The sequence below is a fragment of the Papilio machaon genome, chromosome 20 (genome assembly GCF_912999745.1).
Source record: "Papilio machaon chromosome 20, ilPapMach1.1, whole genome shotgun sequence".
NCBI lineage: Eukaryota > Metazoa > Arthropoda > Insecta > Lepidoptera > Papilionidae > Papilio > Papilio machaon.
This window is the reverse complement of record NC_060005.1, coordinates 939,199-962,579: the sequence shown is the minus strand read 5'-3', so window position 1 is coordinate 962,579 and position 23,381 is coordinate 939,199. Positions and strand designations below refer to the sequence as shown.

General features: G+C 34.1%; 2 protein-coding genes across 2 annotated transcripts; both read right to left on the bottom strand.

Moving 5' to 3' along the window:
• Positions 1 to 426: 426 nt before the first annotated feature.
• LOC106714659 (cytochrome P450 6B1) lies at positions 427 to 13,557 on the bottom strand. The gene is made up of 9 exons (XM_014507759.2): positions 13,235 to 13,557; positions 10,165 to 10,363; positions 7,911 to 8,222; positions 7,332 to 7,450; positions 6,887 to 6,994; positions 3,893 to 4,108; positions 3,057 to 3,196; positions 2,426 to 2,534; positions 427 to 632 (listed from the first exon to the last, which is right to left on the bottom strand). Exons 1-9 carry the CDS (start codon positions 13,542 to 13,544, stop codon positions 451 to 453), a joined length of 1,695 nt encoding a protein of 564 aa, XP_014363245.2. The 5' UTR covers positions 13,545 to 13,557; the 3' UTR covers positions 427 to 450.
• A 3,601-nt stretch (positions 13,558 to 17,158) lies between these two features.
• Positions 17,159 to 21,432, bottom strand: LOC106714658 (chymotrypsin BI). The gene is made up of 8 exons (XM_045682890.1): positions 21,336 to 21,432; positions 19,427 to 19,448; positions 18,978 to 19,125; positions 18,502 to 18,632; positions 18,063 to 18,152; positions 17,725 to 17,816; positions 17,568 to 17,649; positions 17,159 to 17,317 (listed from the first exon to the last, which is right to left on the bottom strand). Exons 1-8 carry the CDS (start codon positions 21,378 to 21,380, stop codon positions 17,256 to 17,258), a joined length of 672 nt encoding a protein of 223 aa, XP_045538846.1. The 5' UTR covers positions 21,381 to 21,432; the 3' UTR covers positions 17,159 to 17,255.
• Between the last annotated feature and the right edge of the window lie 1,949 nt (positions 21,433 to 23,381).

The following is a 23,381-nucleotide window of genomic DNA, read 5'->3' as shown; positions in this document are numbered from 1 at the left end:
TAATCTCACTAAATTTTACTAATATTATAAATGCGAATGTTTAGATGGATGGATGGATGTTTGTTTGAAGATATCTCCGAAACGGCTCTACGAATCTAGATGAAATTTGGCATAGATGTAGAACATAGTCTGGAAGAACACATAGGTTACTTATTAAGTTTTTTTACAATTCCGCGCGGACGGAGTCGCGGGCGAAAGCACAAAATAATAGGTGAATGAAACAATCTCATTAAATCATATATTTATTTTTATGCACACGTTATTATCACAACTCTTCATCACTAACGCATAGTTTTTAAAACATGAACTTAAATTACCGAAAAGATAAAACAAATCATCAAAATTTCCAGCGTTTGTCAAATTATTTGATAGCTGTTAAACATTTTTTCTATATTTAAAATGCTTCACGATTTTATAAAACAAGTTTAATTTGAGCTTGCTAATCTATTGTCATAAAAGGGTAAGTTTCACTCTAGAGTCAAGGGGGTGTAGTGTGAGGGGAGAGCGGGGATCAGCCTCGAATGGTTCAATCCGTTCTTTGCCATTTCTTCCCTGAAGCAATGGGGTTATTCTAACGTGCTGTAGGACTTTCACAAGACAGCACTTCATTTGTATCATAGCGAAGCGTTTACCTGAAATCAAGATTAGAATCATTATTGCAATTAATTTGCTAAGACTACAATTTACCTAAAGAAATTACAAGCTGGCGACCAAATAACATCAGACTTAACACAGTGTTTTATTTAATTTATTTATAATTTGAATATATTTCTTAATTGTTAATTATTTTATAACTAGCGACCCGCCCCGGCTTCGCACGGGTGCAATGCAAAATATACCTACTACAGAATAAATGCACAATTTATTTAAGGTACTTAAATGGATAAGGATTAATGCTGTATTGTTTAAAATCACTTCGTAAAAGAATAAAAATGGTTATGCTGGGTTATCCCTAAGAGATAGACATATACCATCGCGGACTTTTTTGTTGAACTTTTTAAGGTGAACAATACTGTAGTACATTATTTTGGTCTATCTCGTAGGGTTCAGCCAGCGTTTGCAATATAAGCGCAAAAAAACGTGCTTATTTACGACATCACATTAGAAAACTTTAAATTTATCAGTGTTTCTCTACTATATTATGCATTTATTATACATACAAACCTTCCTTAAGAATCACTCTATCTATTAAAAAAAACCGCGTCAAAATCCGTTGCGTAGTTTTAAAGATCTAAGCATACATACGGACATACAGCGAAAGCGACTTTGTTTTATACTATGTATTGATATATTGGCTTATATATTAACTACGCAATGTACATATGTACATAGTTATGTTACATTGTCTGTATTAGGTACTTTGTATTGAAATGTTTTAAAACTCCGTTTAAACAACAATCGTTTCGCATTACTCTAACTAAGCTTTCTGCGACAAACCTTTTAAAGACAGATTGTCGGAAAAAGATTTATTCTTTACTGTACCTAAAGAAACAACATGTATTAATTCTTACTAATATTATAAAAGCGAAAGTAACTCTATTACGCTTTCACGCTAAAACTACTAAACCTATTTAAATGAAATTTGGTACACAGATAGTCTAGATCAGAGGTGTCAAACTCAATTTTGCAGTGGGCCGTATATTAAATTTTGAATTCGTAGGTGAGCCAGATTGAAAGTAAAAAAATGAACTGAATTATTATAACGTTTTATTTATTAAATAAGAATCGAATGAAGTCTAAAAAGCTCTAGAAACATGATTCTTCTTTCTGTGACACATTGCGATTGCAGGCCGTATCTTCAACATGACTGGTTTAGAACCTGAGTAAGAAATGGGACTTAGGCGGAAACAGGATTGTAAGGTGTTGAATGTGGGTATGGAAAGGTGTATGGATGTATCGTCATTTTCAAAGTTAGAAGCTTAAAATGTATTTTTTTAGACTGTTAATTTAATCCATATTTATTAAGGTCGTAAGTGGAACAAACCAATTCGTTATAAAGTTGCAACTGCTGACAAACGGAATGCAGTGAATATGAAAACATTGTGATATAATTTCATCGAACACATTAACGATGTGTTTCGTAAGCATATTGTGTCGTGCGAACACGATACCAACACCCTTCCCAGGTAGTACTGAATGAAAACACGTGATATGACGTCATTGCTTTAGTATTTTATTTGTTTAAATATAATTCATATAAATAAATGAATACTATAAAATATAATAGCGTCAATGACTCAAGAATTAAGCGATGAACTTGTAATCTACAGGTCTTTGTTCAATCCCCGACATATACAAACGTATTTTTTGAATTCCAGAACACTATAACTGGCTAGTGTTGACTAAGATCTAGTCACCCCTAAATTAAGGTAGGTTCCGAGTCCATTTATGAGCTGTCGACAATTGATATAAGATATAAACATACCAATGCAATAGCGTGGTCCGTCTCCAAAAGGCATGTAGACTCCAGGCGGTGGTGGAGGTCTATCGTCTGCCCAACGCTCCGGCACGAATCCTGACGCGTTCTCGAAGTACTGTACGGTATTATTAATGTAAAAAATTAAGAAATTAAAAACGAGATAATAGAATAATTAATTACGGAAGAAAACACTGATTAATACTTCAATTAAGGATCGATTATCGAATTCAGTGGGTATTTTTTTATATCCTAAGATGACAACAACTTTAATCGACTGAGAAGGGGCACATATAAATAGAATAATTCCCCTTATAATGCTTCATCCTCCGTCAAATCCACTTTCCCTTCCCATGATTTCCTAATAAGAAAGCTCACGTCCAACCCGAAAGGGAGAGTGGACTAAAATTAGACCTCCGGCAGAAACACTCGTAGAGGAAACATGGAATTGCTTCGAATTCACGCCTGTCATCTGTGTGGTCGTGGTATTGCACCGGTCCGACCAATATTGGTGAAGACGACTTCTGTTTTATCGACTATACTATAATATTTTATTTAATATAAAAATAGCGTATAAAATATAAATCATCAAAGGCATGCGTCACCAATTACGCGACAAAGATAAACAAACAAAAAGAACCTGTTCATCTCTTTGTATTCCAAGAGTGGGAAAGAGCACTATTGTGCCCTTTTCAACGATAATATCTGTCCCCGGTATTGTGTAGTCCTTTGTACACATCCGCTGAATGCTGGGGAAAGGCGGGTACAGTCGCAGCGTCTCTGGAACACAAATCATGTCACATGAACACTGAATGAACTACATTTCTCAATTAATTGAAATATACAGCTCACGGTTGCATACACTGAGCTTGGAGAATTCATTGCAAATACAGTCGCAAAGATAACTGATAATTTAATAATAAAAATGTACAGTCAAACAAAAAAGTTCATTTTCCATTTAGTATCGAATATTCTAGAGAAAATTGATAATATAATTATTTAACACGTATTTGAGTATACTATGGCAAGTTTTTGACTTAATTGAATTATGAGCGTCTAATAAATGAGTAGGGAATAAACGTCATCGACTGTACAATCAACAAGAAAATAGTAAAAAAAAACGGATAGAATTTTATAATTTATCTGATTACTAAAAATTACTTTTGAACTCACAGTACGGTCATACTTTAATGGTGGTAGAAAAATTGAGAAGAAAAAAGTTAGTGTGGTAAGGGAGGGTAGAAAGGCATGTGACAAGGAGAAGTTTAAGTATGAGTGTGGAGAGGTACACCGATAGAGGCAGACCTAGGAAGAGATGGATGGATTGCGTGAAAGGTGATTAAGAAGGGAATAACGCCTGAGATGATGGTAGATAGATTGATGTGGAGGACGAAAAACTGGTGCGACCCTACGTAAATGTGACAAGGATAGGGAGCTGATACCACTTTAAAATTACAATCCGAAATATCCACTAACCTTGAATAACCATTTCCATATAGGTCAGTTCTTGTAACACCTCGTACGCCATGTTGCCATCATGCCGCGCCATCACCTCTCTCACTTCTCTCCTCATCTTCTCCTGAACTCTCTGATCAGCTGCGAGCTCCAGAAAAAGAAAGGCCAACGTCGAAGATGTTGTCTCGAAGCCTCCAAGTAATATTATAAATGCATTTGCGGCGATAACCATGTCAGCTGGAATATTATAAATAATTAAAATGTCACCGTAATCTATGTGTATAGGCAGAGATTATTTTTATATGACGTAATCATAACAGAGATCTTCCTACATTCTTGTTAAGTCAGCTACATACCTTCAGTTTCAACTGCACAGTCTTAACTGAACAATTGGACTTTTCCTTTTGACAACAAAACTGTATTTATAGTTCAACAGACAGTTGCAGTTTTATCTAAACTCATACGATTTAACTGAACAGTTTGCATTCAATTAAAAATATACAGATAAAACTGAATGTCTGTTGTAGACTCTACTACTTTTTTTAAAGAGTTTTTTATTATGTTTTATGATTAACTACAGATTTTTGTAAATAAATATATATAGATTTTTACTCTAGTTATGAAAGTCTGTGTAGATTCTCTCACTCTCGCTATATCACTGTATACACATTCCGATCACTTAATTTACATCAATGATCAAATTTACCATAGTTATTTTAGCTGTCGCCCGCGACACCGTCCGCGCGGAGTTAATAAAAACATAATAAGTAGCTCCAAACTATGTTCTACATCTGTGACAAATTTCATCAAAATCCGTTGAGCAGTTCCGGCGATACCTTCAAACAAACTTCCATCCATCCATCTAAACATTCGCATTTATAATATTAGTAATATTAAGCGTAGAATATATCGTTTTGTGTTCGTATATGTAAAAAAAAATCGTATTTTGCTCGGAATATAAGCAATCTGAAAATAACATCAAGTTGTACATGAAACAATGGAAACAAATGAAAAATGTTGGTGAGGCCACTTTCAAAATAAAGGGCATATATTATATTTTAAATTTGTTTAACGAAAAAAGAACGTAAAAACTGTAGCTTAAATTTAACAAAGAGCAAAAATTCTAGCTCGAAACACCTTTTCAAACGCCTACCGTGAATATTAAACTTTGAACATCTGCCAATTTGAAATATATATTCCAAAAATGTTTATCATACAATATAGGAAGGTAAGCTTTGTGGAATAGTAATAAAAGCCTAATTCCGGTGGCAGGGAATTAGAGATACATTCAGACCGACCGCTTCATGAGATTACACCGGGATTACAGAGGACGCGAAAATTGCATTACTGCGTTGATAGTAGGGTTGACAGTATTAAAAATTAAAAATATACATTGCTATGCTATGGTAACATTTAAAAGTTTTATAACAAAGCACTTCGTAACTCTGGTTATTTTAAAGTTAAAAGTTACAAAACGCCGTGATTTATGATGTTCTAAAATGTTCATTACATTATTATCAATCTTACTAATATTATAAATGCGAAAGTTTAGATGGATGGATGTTTGTTTGAAGGTATTTCCGGAACGGCTCAACGGATCTTGATGAAATTGGGCACAGATGTAGAACAGTCTGGAAGAACATATAGGCTACTAATTAAGTTATTTTACTTAAATTAATTATTTAAATAAAAAAAAATATTTTTTAAATATTTCAAATTTTGAACAACCCTAACAAAATTTTACATAATATGAAACCATTTACACTATTATGGTTTTATTTAACAATAAATTATCATCTATGTACATATATCATAAATATTGTATTTAAAATGAATTTAAGAGTTACAAGGCAGATAAAAAGTTAAAGTATCTGACGTCCGTGATTCCGTGAAAAGAAATATTACGGATTTCCATTTCGCAAAAACCTCACTCTAGCTAAGTTCATATCCTATAAATCTACTAGATACATGTTTCTCGGTTTTTGGTACATTTAATGTCGTCTTCCTTTAGTATTATTCAAATGTCATTTGCTTTTGAAATTACAGAATAAATCTTCTAATTTTATGTTACATCTTAGAATCGTAACTAAAACATTTCCTTGTACTAAAGTCATGATTTTCGTTAATTTTGCACAGGAATAACCAACTTCTGTCTTAAAATACAGCATAGTTTTACACCCATAAAAGTACAAAGCGGATAATGGAAAATATTGACTTTAAAGTTTATTTTTTTATTTTGTAAGATCTAATCCATTAGATGGATGACAAAATTCAGATTCCATTTCAAGTGAACCTTAATTCGTCAGTCTCTGTCCAATAATTTTGTAAGATTAAAGATTTCGTTTAGCGATAAACCACCGTGTTGGTCGTAAGTTGGAGAGTTTAATTTTTGCTCTTATCTCAAGTCAATATTTTAACTGTAGGCTGGAGGGAAGGCGGAGTAAGAAAGCGGTCCAGTTCACTTGGGACCACTTTACAAAATTACCTCAATCACAATTCCGATTAGACGCGGGTAGAAGCGCCCTCTGCAGTTTTTTGGTGTGAGACTACAAGTACATCGTAAATTGATGGCCCGAACAGAACGCTCTTAGCGACGCAGACATTTTTATTATAAAAAATATAAAAATACGCTGTTACGCTTTGAGTGAAATTTGTGATTTCATTCCGTGAAAACGTGAAGCGTATAATGTCAGGAACATGAACATCAACCCGGCTGTAACTTGAGTAAATTTGCCAATTTCTCTACAGTGTGTTCTCTCTCTCAAACATTATTATTTCGGAAGTATTAGAAATAATGTGTTATTACAAATTGTACTTATCCTACTGTAGATAATTGTTTTTGTCACAATTTTTAAAACAAAAGAAGACGTATAAAAAGTATTTTATTACATACAGCACCTTTCAAATCAGATTTCTAATCTCATAGCATTATTTGGTATACATAAGCCTAAGTCTGTTTTAGACGTTACGAAATAAATACAATTTCTTCGTAGTTTCCTTTTTAAAGTTACTTACTTATTTCTATGTCGTTTTCGGGCTCTGATTTAAACGAGTTGTTATTTTTATCATCACTACGCAGCGTCATCATTATATCAATGAAGTCGCCACGTTTTTCCTGAACACCTGAAATCATTTATTTTTACAAGTTATTAAAAATGCCAAATAAAAATTAACAAAAGAATGATTTTACTGATAAGAGTAGATAATAAGACTACAAGGTGTAATCCTAACCGTAGAATTCCACTGCAGTAATGCTTGTATTAATACATACTCGTACTATCGTCTCCCTCATTTTAATTAACAAAATAGAAACAACAATATTTATAAAAACAAGAGTCACAACTGTGGTACACGTTAAGAATTGAAATGATGAGAAGTCGATTTGATGCACAAAAACCTTGTACCGACACAGATAAGGTAATCATTTGATTATGGACTCTATAATGAAATTAATACAAACCGCTTTCCCTTGCACGAAGAACGCTTGTGACGATGTTATAAAAGAAGTCATGTGTCTTCTTCGGGATGATCCTCATGCGGAAGAACAGGACAAAAGCTGGCCAGAACTGACGCATTGTTCTGAAAGTAACAAGTATTATTTTTAACTCTAATTTACTACTACTGTATACTCAAAAGCAAAAGTTAACTGCTTGAATTGGTTTGAAAGTTTTACATATTGTAAAGTGAACATATGTTATATCTGTAAAAAAACTTAATTAGTAGCATATGTGTTCTTCCAAACTGTGTTCTACGTCTATAGCAAATTTCATTGAGATCCATGCAGCTGTTTTGAAGATAGCATGTAACAAACATCCATCCATCCATCCATCTAAACATTCGCATTTATAATATTGGTAAGATTGAAAATAATTTCTAATGCCCTGAATATTACATTGATAAAACCATTTCATACATTAAAATTATATAAATACTATTTTTATTAACTTTAAGATATTACAGCTCTGTCGGGTCTATATGTGACTTAAAATAAAGTATTTTGCTTATATTAGATCAGTAAACGAATTTGAAATCTACTTACTTTTCAAATATATTAAACCAACTCATTTCGTAGAAAGCTTGCAAGGCAACAGCGAAAGGATCATTAGGGTTATCCATTACTGTACTCTTCAACCCAAAAGCACATGGTACTATTGCATCAGCTGTATATCCTCCGACCAGTTTCTCTGAATCCACCATTGCTCCATTATCTCTACCAAATTTTTTCATGTCTTCGTCATCTAGGTGTCTATCATTTTTGGTTCTGTTATTTGATATCAATTCTTTGATACGTATACTAAACTCTTTAGCTGTGTTCTCTATTAGAGGAAACATTCCTCTTAATTTATTAGGACTGAAATTAAAGAGAAAAAAAAAATTACTGGCTTATAATAAATGCAAGTCATGATTTATTGATCATACAAGAAAAGAATAAAAAGGTCAATTCAAGGTTAAGAAAAAAGGTCAATGTTTTTAAAAGGTTAAATTATTATAGTATCCTTAGAAAGAAGTTAAAACTACGAAGTTAAATGTTTTCGTGTTTACAATAACTTTATTCTCTTAGAGAGGAATAGCTTTGTATATTACAGATAGTATTTTAGTGAAGCGCCACAAATTCCTCGGAGTGCAATCAGTGAGTCCATTCTTACAATATCTATTGTCTGTGGATTCTAACTGAATTCAATTTAATCAAACCACCAAGTAATTGCATTGAGAATAATAAAATCGAGTATTTTTCAAACGATTTAAACTCTACATAGCTTGATTGTTTTTGTTTTTTTTTAATTAATAAGAACTAAGTTAATTTTAATTAGACGTAACTAATCTATTTATGTAAAAGAAAGTCGTGTTAGTCACACTATTTATAACTCAAGATCGGTTGAACTGATTTAGCTGAAAATTGATGGGGAGGGAGCTTAGAACTAAGAGACGGACATAGAAACTTTTTTATCTTGTGTGCATTTTTTTTTATTCCGCACGGACGGAGTCGCGGGTAAAAGCAAGTTAGCAATAATAAAGGCAATGTATGCTTATGTATTACTGATGAAACTTTAGATTCAACAGATGGCGTGATTCTGAATTTGAAATTTAAAATTAATATACGTTCTCATTAATTAAAAAAATTTAAAAATTCTATTCTCTTTATAAAATGAATGTTTAAAATACATGTAAAAATAACGGTTTGTCAAACAATTGGTTCTTCGAATTTCACTAATCCAATTTATATGAAATCCGATTACGAACTTTCATCGACTTGTCTGAATGCATTATTTAACTGATAGCTGTCAAAGTGAACAGAACGCTTTTAATGAATACTATTTACTTTGATTACTTGAATTTGATACTTGATGTGATAGTTATAAGATGAAATCAGTTATTATTACAGAAATGGACTTTATCTGTTTGTTTATGGTAACTTCCAAATATCCAGATTAAAGTGTTAGCACTTTAATCTGGATCTGGAGTAACGAAACCAACACAACTCATAAACATCCGCAATATTTAGATGGTAACAGAGACTTTTAAGAACAGAGACAAAATTTCCTCTTTCCATTCTTTCCTTTTGTGGACTACGAGAAAGCCTTTGATTCGGTCGAGACCTGGGCGGTACTGCAGTCTCTCCAGAGGTGCCGAATCGACTACCGGTACATCGAAGCGCTAAGGTGCTTGTACGAAAACGCCACGATGTCAGTCCGAGTACAGAGTCAGGATATGAAACCGATTCAACTGCAGCGCGGTGTAAGACAGGGTGATGTAATTTCTCCGAAACTCTTCACCGCCGCGTTAGAAGACGTTTTCAAAGTCCTCGATTGGAAAGGACTTGGCATCAACATTAACGGCGAGTTCATAACGCCAATAGTATAATATAGCCATAAGTAACCGACATTGCCCGAAGAATTGCAAACCTTAAGTGGCGATGGGCTGGCCACATTGCCCGCAGAACGGACGGCCGATGGGGCAGTAAAGTCTTAAAGTGGCGGCCACGGACAGGTCGACGCAGCGTGGGTAGGCCTCCTGCAAGATGGACCGATGACCTGGTCAAGGTTGCGGGAGTGCACTGGATGCGGGCGGCTCAGGACCGGTCATTGTGGCAATCGATGGGGGAGGCCTACGTCCAGCAGTGGACAATTTCAGGCTGACAATGATGATGATGATGATTCTTTCCTTTTAGAAAAGGATGGGAAGGTGAATAAGGTTAAAATTGGCTTTTTGACGCACTTGCTCGACTGTATCTATGTGAGTCAATAAACACCTCGATGCTCGTTTGTCTTCTTATTCTTTAAAAAAACACTTACGAAAATATTGGCGATATCTTCGCTCTTAATGTCTTCCACTCATTCCCTCTGAGGAAGAGAACGGAGCCGGCGAGCGGATCGACTTCCTCGTTGAAGAAGAAACCTCTGTCGGTGAAGTGATGGAAGTCATTTAAGCAGATCTTCTTTATCAGCTCCGGATCGTGCACTACCAGCGTGCGCTGGAAGAACTGATGACAACCTGGAAACACCAACCACTAAGGCTGAAATTTATAGTCGGTACTTGGACTTTGCTTAGACTTATCTTACGAGTTTGAAATTTAAACACATGTATAATGATATATTCTTATTGATTTAGTATGAAATAAGCAAGAAATTATTCCTAGGTACGCTGAGATAAAATATACTGAACCAAGTTAAATGACATCTGGTACATAGATAGTCGCAAAAAGGGTTGTAAAGTGGGGGAAAAAATGTATGGAAGTATCCTAATTTTTACAATTACGAGAAGCTTTCTTAAGACTGTTAATCTATCTATCTATATATAAAACAAAGTCGTGTTAGTTACACTATAACTCAAGATCGGTCGAACTGATTTAGCTGAAAATTGATGTAATGTTTATAATTTTAATTAAAATAATCAGCCAAAGTCAATAAAAAATGCTACCCGAATACAGTATTTCACGCGGACGAAGTCACAGCTAGAAGCTAGTTACTAATATTATGTAAATTTCATTACTAACAGTGTAAAGTTCAAATATCTCGGCTAAGTGACGTAAAATATTCCCCGTCACGAATTCATTATGCTAGAGACTCGACGAAAGAAATCACTCCTCAAAGAAATGTCGGATTATTCAAATGAAGTTAACGAGCGAAGAACAAACATTTACACCGCTAAGAGGTGACCGAATTTAAAAGTTGAAATAAAATATAATATAGTGGAAATCTTAGAGAAATTACTTCGTCAAAACTAGTGTACTATTGTATAATCTGTGGTCAAAATAAGTATAATATAGTGGAGACCTTAGAGAGATTGTAAGAGATGACAACATGCGTTTATACTAGTGTGGACAGTGGAGTTCTTGGGCAATTTACACTCAGGCAATTATTTATTTCTTGAAAACTAGTTAACGGAACATACATAATTGCGGCATGCCTAAAATATATAACCTAAGTCTACTGTCGATAACAGAGATTTTAAATAATGCAATACAATTGTTTCCAGAGCATTTGAGATTATCCCTAACAAACAAACAAAATCTGTTTTCTTACAATCTTACTTCTTACTATTATTATGAATGCGAATGTTTGGATGGATGGATGGATGTTTGAAGAAACAGATCTTGATGAAATTTATCGTTAGAACATAATCTAGAAGAACACATATTAAGTTTTTTTTTAATTCCGTGCTAACGGAGACGCGGGCAAAAGCTATTGTAAACATATTTTTATAATTTTATGTGATTTGTTAAGTGGAAATTAGCCAATAAACGTTGGTCAATAGAATAATTGTGCAAATCGTCCTCCTTTCGCTAACATTTTAAAATCTCACGAATTATTTTGAACGTTAATTCATTCAGTTGATTTCTCACTGGTAAACAAGTAACCAGTGGGTTACATAAATAACGTGTTTCTTGCTACACATGCTCCAAAAATATTGTTTCGTATTGTTCACTGTATTATACACGAATTAACTTGCTTTGGCATACTTTTAACTAACCAGAATAATACATTAAAATTTTCCATATTTTTTTTAACTTTGTTAATTAATAGATTAATTAATCATGTTTTAACTGAAAATATTTTTATATTTATTTATAATTGTTTTTAAAGAAATATTAAATACATTTATTTATTATTGTTTTTTTTTAATAATTTAACTAGTTTAAATAAGCCTCTGACAAGAATTGTCGTGAACCTGTTTGACAAGAATCCAAAAATTAATTAAATCCACTAACGTTGATTGCAAAGTTTTTTTATAAAACTCTTGGACTACTATGTACAGTAATAATAAATCATTTAATATGATTAAACATTACCGACAAAGAAATAACTTAATCTTACTATATATTATAAATACGAAAGTTTAAATGGATGTATGGATGTTTGTTAGAAGGTATCTCCAGAACGTCTCAACGGATCTTGATGAAATTTGGCACAGATGTAGAACATACTCTGAAAGAACACATAGGCTACTTATTAAGTTTTTTTTAATCCCGCGCGGACGGAGTCGCGAGCAACATTTAAATATAAATTGAAACATTTATAACCTAAAGAGAGTTTATCCATCGGCTGTTAACTTTCGAATGAACTCAAAGATAAACAAAACAACAACAACTTTAATAAACCAAGTTGTTTGAAACAAAGAAATTACATTTCTCTGTAACCGTGGGTTCTCATTGTAGAAACATTCTTACTTTTAAAACAAATTGTGTACTTGTTTTCAGTTTTGTGAGATGACACGAAACAACAACGTGTTTTTAGTAATGTTTCGGCGATGTAAACATGATAAACCTTTATGTTAGTGTGTGATAACACATAATCTGGAATAACATTTGATAATATTCCACATTATTTTTTAATCACATAAAGATCGTAAGATAATCCATCGTTATTTAATCAGCCTTATTGTCTTTTATTTAAAAACATTACAAAACACTAGGAGTCACACTTAGCGTCACTACACGGTTAAAGTGTTTTGACATTTTAGTAAAAATGTAATACAAATTATAAATAAAAAATACGTTTAACACTTTCACGCTCGAGGGAAATATTTTTCCCTTCTACAAAAATCATTATCAATAATTCAATTATTATTTAATCGATATTTTTTTACTGAATGTCAAAATAAAACCTATGTCCAAAGCAGCAAATGTGTTTCTGAACGAATTAAAAAAAAACTTTGCTAAGCTATTGTAGCTAAAATATAGTGTTGTATTGGCATATTTAGTCTTAAAAATCTTATGATCCTGTAAGGGTTAAAAATTAAACAGATTTACTAAACTTCGTTAAAATTATCTCTTTTATAATAACAAAATATTTGTAGTAACAATTTTAAGAAGCAGTCATTACGAAACAAGACCAGACTTTATTTATCTTAAGTATTACTTACCTATAAACTTTTTATCTTTATGCTTATCATAGATCCTCTTGAAACACATGCCACCCTGTTCCTTGAAGGCAACAACAGTCCTGATGTGTCCCACCAGAGGCCACGCAGGGGGTGAAAATATCCCTTTAAGCCTCCAATAATCATGATCGTATGTGAGTATACTTAGTACACACGACACATATAGAGAACAAGTAAAAATATACCATAAAACAACACTATCGAAGGTGCAAAATTGAATAGCGAATACCAAGAGTAAAATAATTTTCACGAAAGAACGTTTAAATCCAAACATCTTGATAACATTGTTCATTCACTGAAATCCATTGATTTTTCACTTTGATAAAGTATTTTTTTATTTATTAAATCATGATTAAATAATATTTAAGTTAGTATACGCTGTTTGAAATTTTGAAAAAAAAATATTGTGTTCACACAGGAGCGTACTCAGACATTTCATAAAATGTAATAAGCCAAGTTTGGCGGTGCGACGCGCCGTGCGCCCGCGCAAGCGCAAGCGATGCTGTAACAGAGAAAGTCACACCAGGCCCGCAATCGACACATTTTTATATCACTCGCATTTTACAGTAGAAGATATTCTTTAACGCAACCTTAACATAAACTGTATATATATTCACTATAACACGTCCTATATATACGTCCGACCTGTGGTACCATCTAATATATAAAATTCTCGTGTCACAGTTTTCGTTCCCGTACTCCTCCGAAACGGCTTGACCGATTCTCATGAAATTTTGTGAGCATATTCAGTAGGTCTGAGAATCAGCCACCATCTATTTTTCATAAACCCCCCCCCCCATTTTTTAACTGCGCGCGGACGGAGTAGCGGGCGACAACTAGTATACCTATAGTATTATGCTGTAAGATCCGATGGCATCCACTTGGCCTAAATCTAAGTTATCTTCATTTAAATACATAATTTTCTCGAATCATCTAGTTCATTCGCAATTCATTACACATTTGTAATTCCTCTATCTCGGCACATTCGCAATATTTGTGCTCTCCCCCCCCCCCTCCCCTCACCGCCTCTATCTCGTTAGATCGTTTATTTAAACATTCTCTAATGACTTTAAGCTCTTAAAACAAATATAGAAATCGTCTTGAAGTTCATTTGATCACATGAATTATTCAACACACGTTTATTGTCTCAGGACTCTTGATAACTTGTCTGGGCTTACATTTTCAGTAGTTAATTTTTAAAGATTGACTGTCTGAAGTAAAAAATAACGCCTAATAGGGACCAGCACGGAGATTCGTGACAACGTTTTCGTAATGTCATTAACAAATTTAGTATTATAATAGATTCCACCACACCCCTACCTGGGTGTAAAGTACAACGATAAATCTCATACAAATTTTCACATATTTTTGTTGTTGAGCTTACGTAAATGCCTATCACATATATTCGTGATAGACCCTTTGTTCTTTTAGAGTTTTAGAGCTACCAAATAAATAATGTACAGGCCTTCGTATAGTATTTGTGAACACTTTCCTTATCGCCATTTAGTTAAAAAAAGGCTTTCGAAAACAATATCTAATTCGGCCAATTACTTTTAGACTATGAAATAGTTGTATTTGTAACACATACACATATTATGTGAAACTAAACTTACTTTAAAGTAAACATGTACGCAACATGTCACCAGTCACCGTCTCAGGATTGCGCCGCCATCAAACTTTACTGACTGACGACATCGTCCAACACCATATTGCGAAAACATCGCGAAAAACAATACTTTCATCGAGATAACTTACAACCATGAATTTGCATAAATTAAAAATTACCGCTCATTTTTATTATGCTTGTTCACTTACCTATTAATAAATTAGGGTGCGGCTACATCCTCGCTGATGCTTAAGAAAGCCCATGCTTTCTCCCAGACTACATTATATTTCTGTGCCAAATTCCTTTTTGATCCATTAAGTGGTTCCCCTATTACAAGGAAACAAACATCCCTCAAAACTTTCGCATTTGTATTACACATTAGTAAGTTTTCGTTTCATTCATAGTTCACTATAGATTTGTCTATTGCGATATGTGACGCAATGGATTACTTAAGCCGTCATACGAGTCAACTTGTCGGAGAACCTGAAATCGTTGGCACAGTGACCGCGATTCTGCAGACAACCGGACCTACGGATATCTTAGTTATTGGCACTCACACTGACGATTATCAACTCTTTGAGTAGCTCTAATGTTTATAACATACCTCAAATTATTCGTAACACCCTGTTTTTACAACAACAAGATCACTCACGAGCCAATCCAAAAGGGTAGGCAGAGACTAAGGACCTTCCATTTGACGCGGTTATGACACACATCTCTCGCTTCTTCTACATTCATCTACATAGATGTCGGTTACTTAATCTGGACAGTATAAATCCATCTGGGACGTCCTCGACCGATCACTTTCGCGCCATAAATTTCAATAATCATCTTTTCAACATGTCCAAACCATCTATGGCATACTTTTGTCAACAACATTACATTCTTACCTTAAAGCACTATTTCTAATCCTATCACTCACAGTCACTCCTATCACATCACCTCAAAGATCACTCACTCACTCAAAGATCGCATCGCCTTGTTTTTAGTGAAAATAATTTTAGAATTTCATGTTGTTCACATTTAAAATAATTCGACATCAATATTTTAAAACCAGTCATTTCCTATAGAGATTATTAAAATTTTTCTAGAACATTTTTATGTAATCTTACAAGGACGAATCGTGTGTGGCCGAATTTGGTAAGAAGAGATCTAAATCTTTATAAATTTTAGCTTAATTAAATCACAAAATATATATAGAAAATGGCGACTGGCTTTCCTTTCCAATCAATTAAAATGTGAGAGCTTATTAATAATTTACAATTTCGTAACCTCGTATATGCGTTAAATATAATCTGTGGCGTTAAGTTTTATATCGAGTGGCTTCAATACGAGCCATCCATTAATTTAATGGCTCATTCAGATGACGCGGCTTGCGTAAATTTGCCGAGCTCTCCTCGAGTCGTGTGGACCGGCTTTTATGATGTTACATAAATTATACGATGTTATAACTTTCGTTGAAAGCGACGCTGACTTTTTGACGTCGTTAAATACAACTATAGTTGGACCAATTTGTGCCGGAGTGCTGAAGTTTCGAGTTATTTTTTCATTACCTAATGACTCAGTACTGTTTACTATAAGTACAACTATTGTTGAGTTTCTGTGTATGAAACGAATGATTCAATAATTTTGGAGCCAATTAGTAGTTCTCTTGCCGCCGATAGATGACTCTGTAATTAAAATGCTTCTGAAATTGATTTTATTCTTCTCATTTGTCGAAAAGTATAGAAATTAAAAGTATATTTAATTGATAAACGGTGCTAAAGTTGCGGTAAAATAAAAAGATAGTGTTTAATTATTTCATTTGTTAAATCGCTTACAATCGATTTCAAAGCAGTGGCTTTTAGGTTTAAATCGCTTTATTTGTGGCCTCATTTATCGACCACGTCACGAAGTAATCTTAACTTGTCAATTCTAGGCTCAAAAGTCAAACATGTCCGTCATCTTTATGGCTTGAACTTGAACTAAGTTTTAACGAAGTAAAACTCAAGTTACTTAGTTCGGAACCTCAATTGAGGCCATGAGAGTCATTGATGCCTGTCTTTTTTTAATACTGGTTTTAATTGATATACGGTAAAAGTCACAGCGCCATAGTAGCCTAAAATTTAGTTCAACATTTTTTTATAGACGGTACCATCTTAGCTTATCGGAAATTTTGTAGAGTGGCCTAATAACTTAGGCTCATGCTTTCATGGCATCACTGAAGAAGTTATTTACTCAAAAGCACAATCAAATTGTTAAATGGTGGAGAACAATTTTTTCATGGCAATTGAAAATTAAAGGTCGTAAATAAGATAACATTTAACAATTTCATATTATATTAGCATATAAAGTGAACATTTATTATCCTTGATGGCATTATGCAACAGGAATATTCAAGTTATCACTTCATCTAATTTAGAAGGGGGATTGAGTCTCGAAGTCGATCCAGACTTTGTACGAACCAACGCTCGCGAACACTGTGAAATAAAAAAGGTTTTTACTTTTCACTTCATCGTAGAACGGATGGCTTATACAATTTTTACAATATACTGGAATGGAGTGAAAAAAGACCTTTGTACTCTAGTCTTTTTATACTGCAAAAACCATGAAATGGTATGACTTCTTATGACATAAGCGTTCCGATCTCCAGAAAACATGCCATACTGCATCCTTGCCAAACCCAGGTCCTCCTAATGATGTAACATAGTTAGTTTTGTTTATACTTACAAGCAGCGGAACCGTTCTCAGCGGGACGGACGAGGACACCGATCTGCTTGCCGTTGCTCACCAGTGGAGCACCAATGTCGAACTGTTAAAAAAAACAGTATTATTGTCATAGCTCTGTTATATTTTTAAGGAAAAAGTAATAGCTGATGTAACCCACTTCCGAAGTCTCTCCTTCACTGGTGCCCTCGAATACGTCGTTCTCCTGACCGGATAGAGTAAACTCGATGCACCTCAATGTTTCACCGGGAGCTGCAATTAATAATGACAGAATTTACTATAAAGTATCTTAAACGTATGTTGTCCAAGAAACATTTCTAGAAATTACCGAGAAACTACTTTAACTTTACTTTACAAGTGTTTTAAATAGTTTTAGTGCATTTAATATTAAGAACACTCTAGAAAATTAAAAGGTGTGACTATTAGTCTAATTATTTGAACAAAGTCACCACTAGCTTGTTAGAAAGTACGATTCAACAAAATGATGAGTGGACTTACAGCCGTCTTCCTGCGCGCCGTATCCGCAGAGTGTGCCTGACTCCGGAAGCTCGTCACTGGCCGCCGCAAGCTCCACGGCGCTGATCGTTGCTGTAAATTATGCATTAACGTCAACAAACGTAGCTGATAATCCACATAATTTCATATATTCTAAATAGAAGAGTTTCCTCTACATTAAAGAAATCATCTTAATAATAAGTAATTTATAACAAATTACTTATTAACGAAGTAATTTGTAACGCACCGCCTGAAAAAGGCATAAATGTACAAAATGGATAATTTAGCAACTAATCTGGCTGTATCTAATGTCTATGGTGCCAGGTAAATAATTTAGTACATACCCGTTGGTCGTATCTTTTCACAAACAAGACAATTTATCATAGAACATGTTATTTCGCGGATTAAAGGTGTTTTATACGAGTTTGGTGACTATACTTACGGGTAAATTCGATGGCGCGGTTGATGGCGATCAGACCAACTCTGTTGTTGAACCGAGAAGAGGATGTTTCTGTCACCAGCTCAGGGTTGATCACGTTAACGGCGCCATAGCGAATCCAAGCAAAACGAAGGCTAAACCACAATATACATAATTAATCTTAACATTTAACTCAAAATTGGGAATTCAAAGACATACAAGTTTATCGGTAAATATCTTTTTGGTGTCACATTTGACTGAGGTAACAAAAACACACAAAAATGTAACATCAAAAATCAAAATGGGACTTAATACTATAAAAATTAATGGCTACTACCCTCCGCAATATAAACAAGTTGTGGCCATTCAGTAATTCCGCATCGCCAGTGATATATGCATTGATTTCAGTAAATGAAGACTTAGTGTTTTTCATTTTTCATGGCTCAGGCGTGCAGGCGCTGCAACGCCTATAAATCACACTTTGGCTGGTCTAAACTTACTTCTGTACGCAGCTGCCGGAAGTGAGCACCCAGCGGTCGTTGATGAGCGAGCCGACGCAACTGTCGAGCAGACCGGCGCCGAAGGTAGTGGCAATGCGGAGGTGCACCACCCATGGATTCTCCGCCGTCGACACAGCGGTGATGGGGGCTAATAGTTTTAAATGAGTATATTGTATGCCGTTCGGACTACTAATGTGTCGTTCGATATACCAAGCTGAACCAGAAATCCTTGATTTTAATTGGTATTATACAAAAAACAATATTGTTACTGTTGTTAATGTGGAAACTGATAGCGTCAATATTAATTTCAATTTAATAGCGAACAACTATTACTGTCATATTTAATGTTAAAAAGAAAACAAAACTCTAAAGTTACTTTAGTAATAAATAAAAAGGTAGGTTAAGTTAGAACGGACGAAACTAAGTAAATAAGTGGTAATTACACTCACCGTCCAAGGCGGTGCTGCGGCCCTGTAAAATTAAACATAAAACAATTTCATCAAACTTTGTACTTCATATTAAATATTCACTTCAAAGTTAGTTTGTGGTAAAAATGTCTATTACATCTAGTTATAATATTTAATCTGTAATCAATAATCTTTTATCATTTTAATGAATTAATTTTGATTAGATAACTTAGTGACGACAAACGTAAGACATATTTTTAATTTAGACGATTATCATCGCTTTGTTATTTTTGACATGATTCATTACTTAATTAATGATTAGAACTAATGTCCACATAAATTGATTATATAAGTATCATGATAAAACTTTACTAAATCGTATATCAGTTTCTTTAAATTCTTCGAAATATCTATCGCCCGCGAAACTACACACTTCTTTAGTATCTCTCTATCTTTTTGTATTAAACGTCTAAATGTGCAACTCTTACAAGTGGAACAGCTAATAAGACCTAAGTATTATCTGATATTGAATAGCCTAGCGATAGGTATCGATTGCAATGTTTAAATGAATCCGATTAACATAAATATTTCTTCGTCTTTCAATAAAATTAAGTACCATTTGCTACTTTAATTGACCATGACTTAAGTTAATTCTCAGAACTTAGCGCTGCTAATCTTTATATATTGCAATGAGTCTACAAGATTACATAACAAGATCCTAATTTAGGCAGCATTTAACTTACGCTACAGCGATGAATTTGGATTCATGTATTGGATTACTGAGATAAAACTATCATACTGTACTTATATTTATCGCATAATTTTTAATACTAAGAAAGTATTGATTTTATAAATCTCGTATGTGCAACTATCAATTACACCATAGAATTCCACTACCGTACATATTTTCTTTCGTATTGATTCATTGACTAAACCAGCCCTGGCGTCGCCAAGGTTGCAAAGTATACGTCTTAACTCTTTTCTGTCATATCAGTAGTACCCTACCGGTGACGTCCCGTCCCATAAAAACCGTGGTAAACGAAGGACGTGCCCGGCCGGAAAAAATAACATCGCAAATACTCGTAATAAACGATTTTAATTCCTTTTTCTAAAGCAATAACGTTGAATCGCCGACGTAAAACGTCTATTCGGTCAGAGTACTGAAATAGCGACTACAGTCATCAACTGATTTGCTCTGCCATCTTGAAAATTGCAGTGATTTTTTCACGACGATCTTAATAAACAGGTTGCGAGCGACTCTTTGGCGATGACAGATAGAAATATCGGTGACGCGCGACACTCTACGACATTGTATTGCGTAAGTCGACTAAAACCGCCCGTTTCCGAAGACTTATTTTGTCTTGTGAACAAAGTGTGTAAAAGATAACGATATGCCATCGCCAACTTTTTGAAGATCATTTTGAGGTTCTCATACGTCATTTTTATTTAGGTCTATTTTTTTAATATATTATAAGGTGGCAAATGACGGTGCGGCCATCCGAAATCCCCGAAATAGCCGACCGCTGCCCATAGTCCTCCACATCTGCAAATGTAGATGCATTGCCGACCTTTAATCGACAGAAGAGGAGACGCACAGAAATAGGATATTTCTCCTTATATAAGAATATATTATAAGAAAAGGTGGGGACTAAAATTAGGTCGCCGGCACGTAAATTAAAATATTATGTGGTCATACTTTTTCAGTCTTCTTCCTCCTTTGTATTTTCAACTATATTGGCGGCTCGAAGTCGTCTACCCACTACGCCCGTCCTCCGCATCCCCATACGCTTCTACACCTAACATTGTGTTCTGCGGAACGATTCGTACGATGTTCCGAACCTCCAAGATATTTTGAAACACATCTACGTTTAATCTTATGAAAGCCACTATGATATAAAATCAAATATATATATGATTGTATGAGTTTATGTGAAAATATATATGTATTTACCTGAACAGCGACAACGAGGGCGAGTAAAGCGAATGCAAACTTCATGTTGGAGCGACGTACGAGCCAGGAATAACGGAATACAAAGATTCATAGACTAATTACACATTTATCTATATAGTTATCTATATCTTTAGTTTATCAACGGACAGGAAACTAAAATGATAATTTACATTAATTTTTAATCCAAAGATAATATTGTAATTATACAGGGTGTCCCAGAACTCGACGTCAAGCTGAAATGTGGTGACAGTATTGATTGTAACCATCATGAGAAAATCAGAAAAAAAATCTATCCCATGCAGTTTGAAAATTATGAGTATTTAAGAAAAACCTATAAATTCGGTCAAACTGTAACCATTTTTCGGTTATTGTTGTTGTTTTTTTATTATTTTCGTTCATTTAAACTTTGGAACTGTAATCTGTGCCATTAAAAGTTCGCACATTTAATCAGGATTGTAAAATGGTACAATATTTATTACTTTCATACTAAAAAAAAAGAGTAAAAAAATAAAAACCTCAAGTAACACGATTTTTGCTAACCCGTTTTACTCAGTTCAAATGTTTTTTATTCCCACAACCTCCTGGTAAGTTCTTAATTTTACGGCAAAATGATGAAAGTGATGGAGAGATAGTGGACAGGTTTGTCATGAGTAAGCGAGACAGATAGTAACGCCACTTATACCAAAGTCAACAAAAGTAAGTAAAATTAATAAAATAATGAAAAATCTTGAACTAGTTTAGTTTAATAGGGAAATAACATTTTTTATTACAATAAATGTTCAAATTATTTATCATCAGCCTCAAAACACGCCCTACATCTTCTTAAAAAGATCTACTTATTAGTCGGGCATATCTTCGAGACTGGTATGTTCTCTAACAAAGTTGGTAAATTTTCATTATTTTATTGTTGCTACCATTGTTCTTAATCATTTAAAATGAGGATATCATTACGGGTAGATAGAAGAAACGTAGCGGGAAAGATGTACTTATATTCTATTAGCTGTCGCTCGCGACTACGTCCGCGCGCAGTTAAAAAAAAAATGATAAATAGATGTTGGCCGATTCTCAGACCTACTGAATATGCTCACAAAATTTCATGAGAATCGGTCAAGCCGTTTCGGAGGAGTACGGGAACGAAAACTGTGACACGAGAATTTTATATATTAGATACTAGCTGTGCCCGCGACTTCGTCCGCGTGAAATACTATTTTGGGTAGCATTTTTTTTTGAGCTAATTATTTTATTTAACCAACGTGCTATGCTTTGATGTATGTAGAAGAACATAGAAAGAGGTGTGCCCGGACCGCGCCAAATGTAGGTCCTGGGTCTCTGCCTACCCCTCTGGGTTACGGGTCGAGAATTATGTTGTTGTTGTTTTTTTTACTTAAACTTATAAAAAATGCCAAAAAATATTAAACTTACAAAATATTCACATAAACATCTTCCCATACAAACTTTCATCCCCTATTCCGTTTTGTTACATTGCAACCTTGAGGGTAAAACTTTTACAAATTTCAAATGTCATATTTATTTATATCAAATCAGCAGCCTAAAAAATAAGTTTAGAGCTTCTAACTGTAAAAATGACGATACTTCCATACAAATTTCCACCCTCACTTTCAGCCTCTTATAACCCTTTTTCGCGTTAAAAAGTAAGCTTTGTACTTCCTCAGGCTCTAGACTAAATATTGGTAAGGGTAACATCAAAACATATTAAACAAAACATTCACCAAAACCTTACATATTGCCTACCAAAATTTCATCCCCTATTGTTATTTAGCACCCTTGGGGGCAAAATTTTTACAAAAATTTAATTTCTTATTTATTTATATAGAATTAGCAACCACAAAAATAAGTTTCAAGCTTCTAACTGTATAAATGACGATACTTTCATACAAATTTCCACCCTAACTTTCAACCCCTTACAAACCTTTTTCGCGTTGTAAAGTAGTCTTTATCCTTTCTCGGGCTCTAAACTAAATATTTGTAACGATAACAGCAAAACATATTGAACAAAACATTCAACAAAATCTAAAATATTCCCAA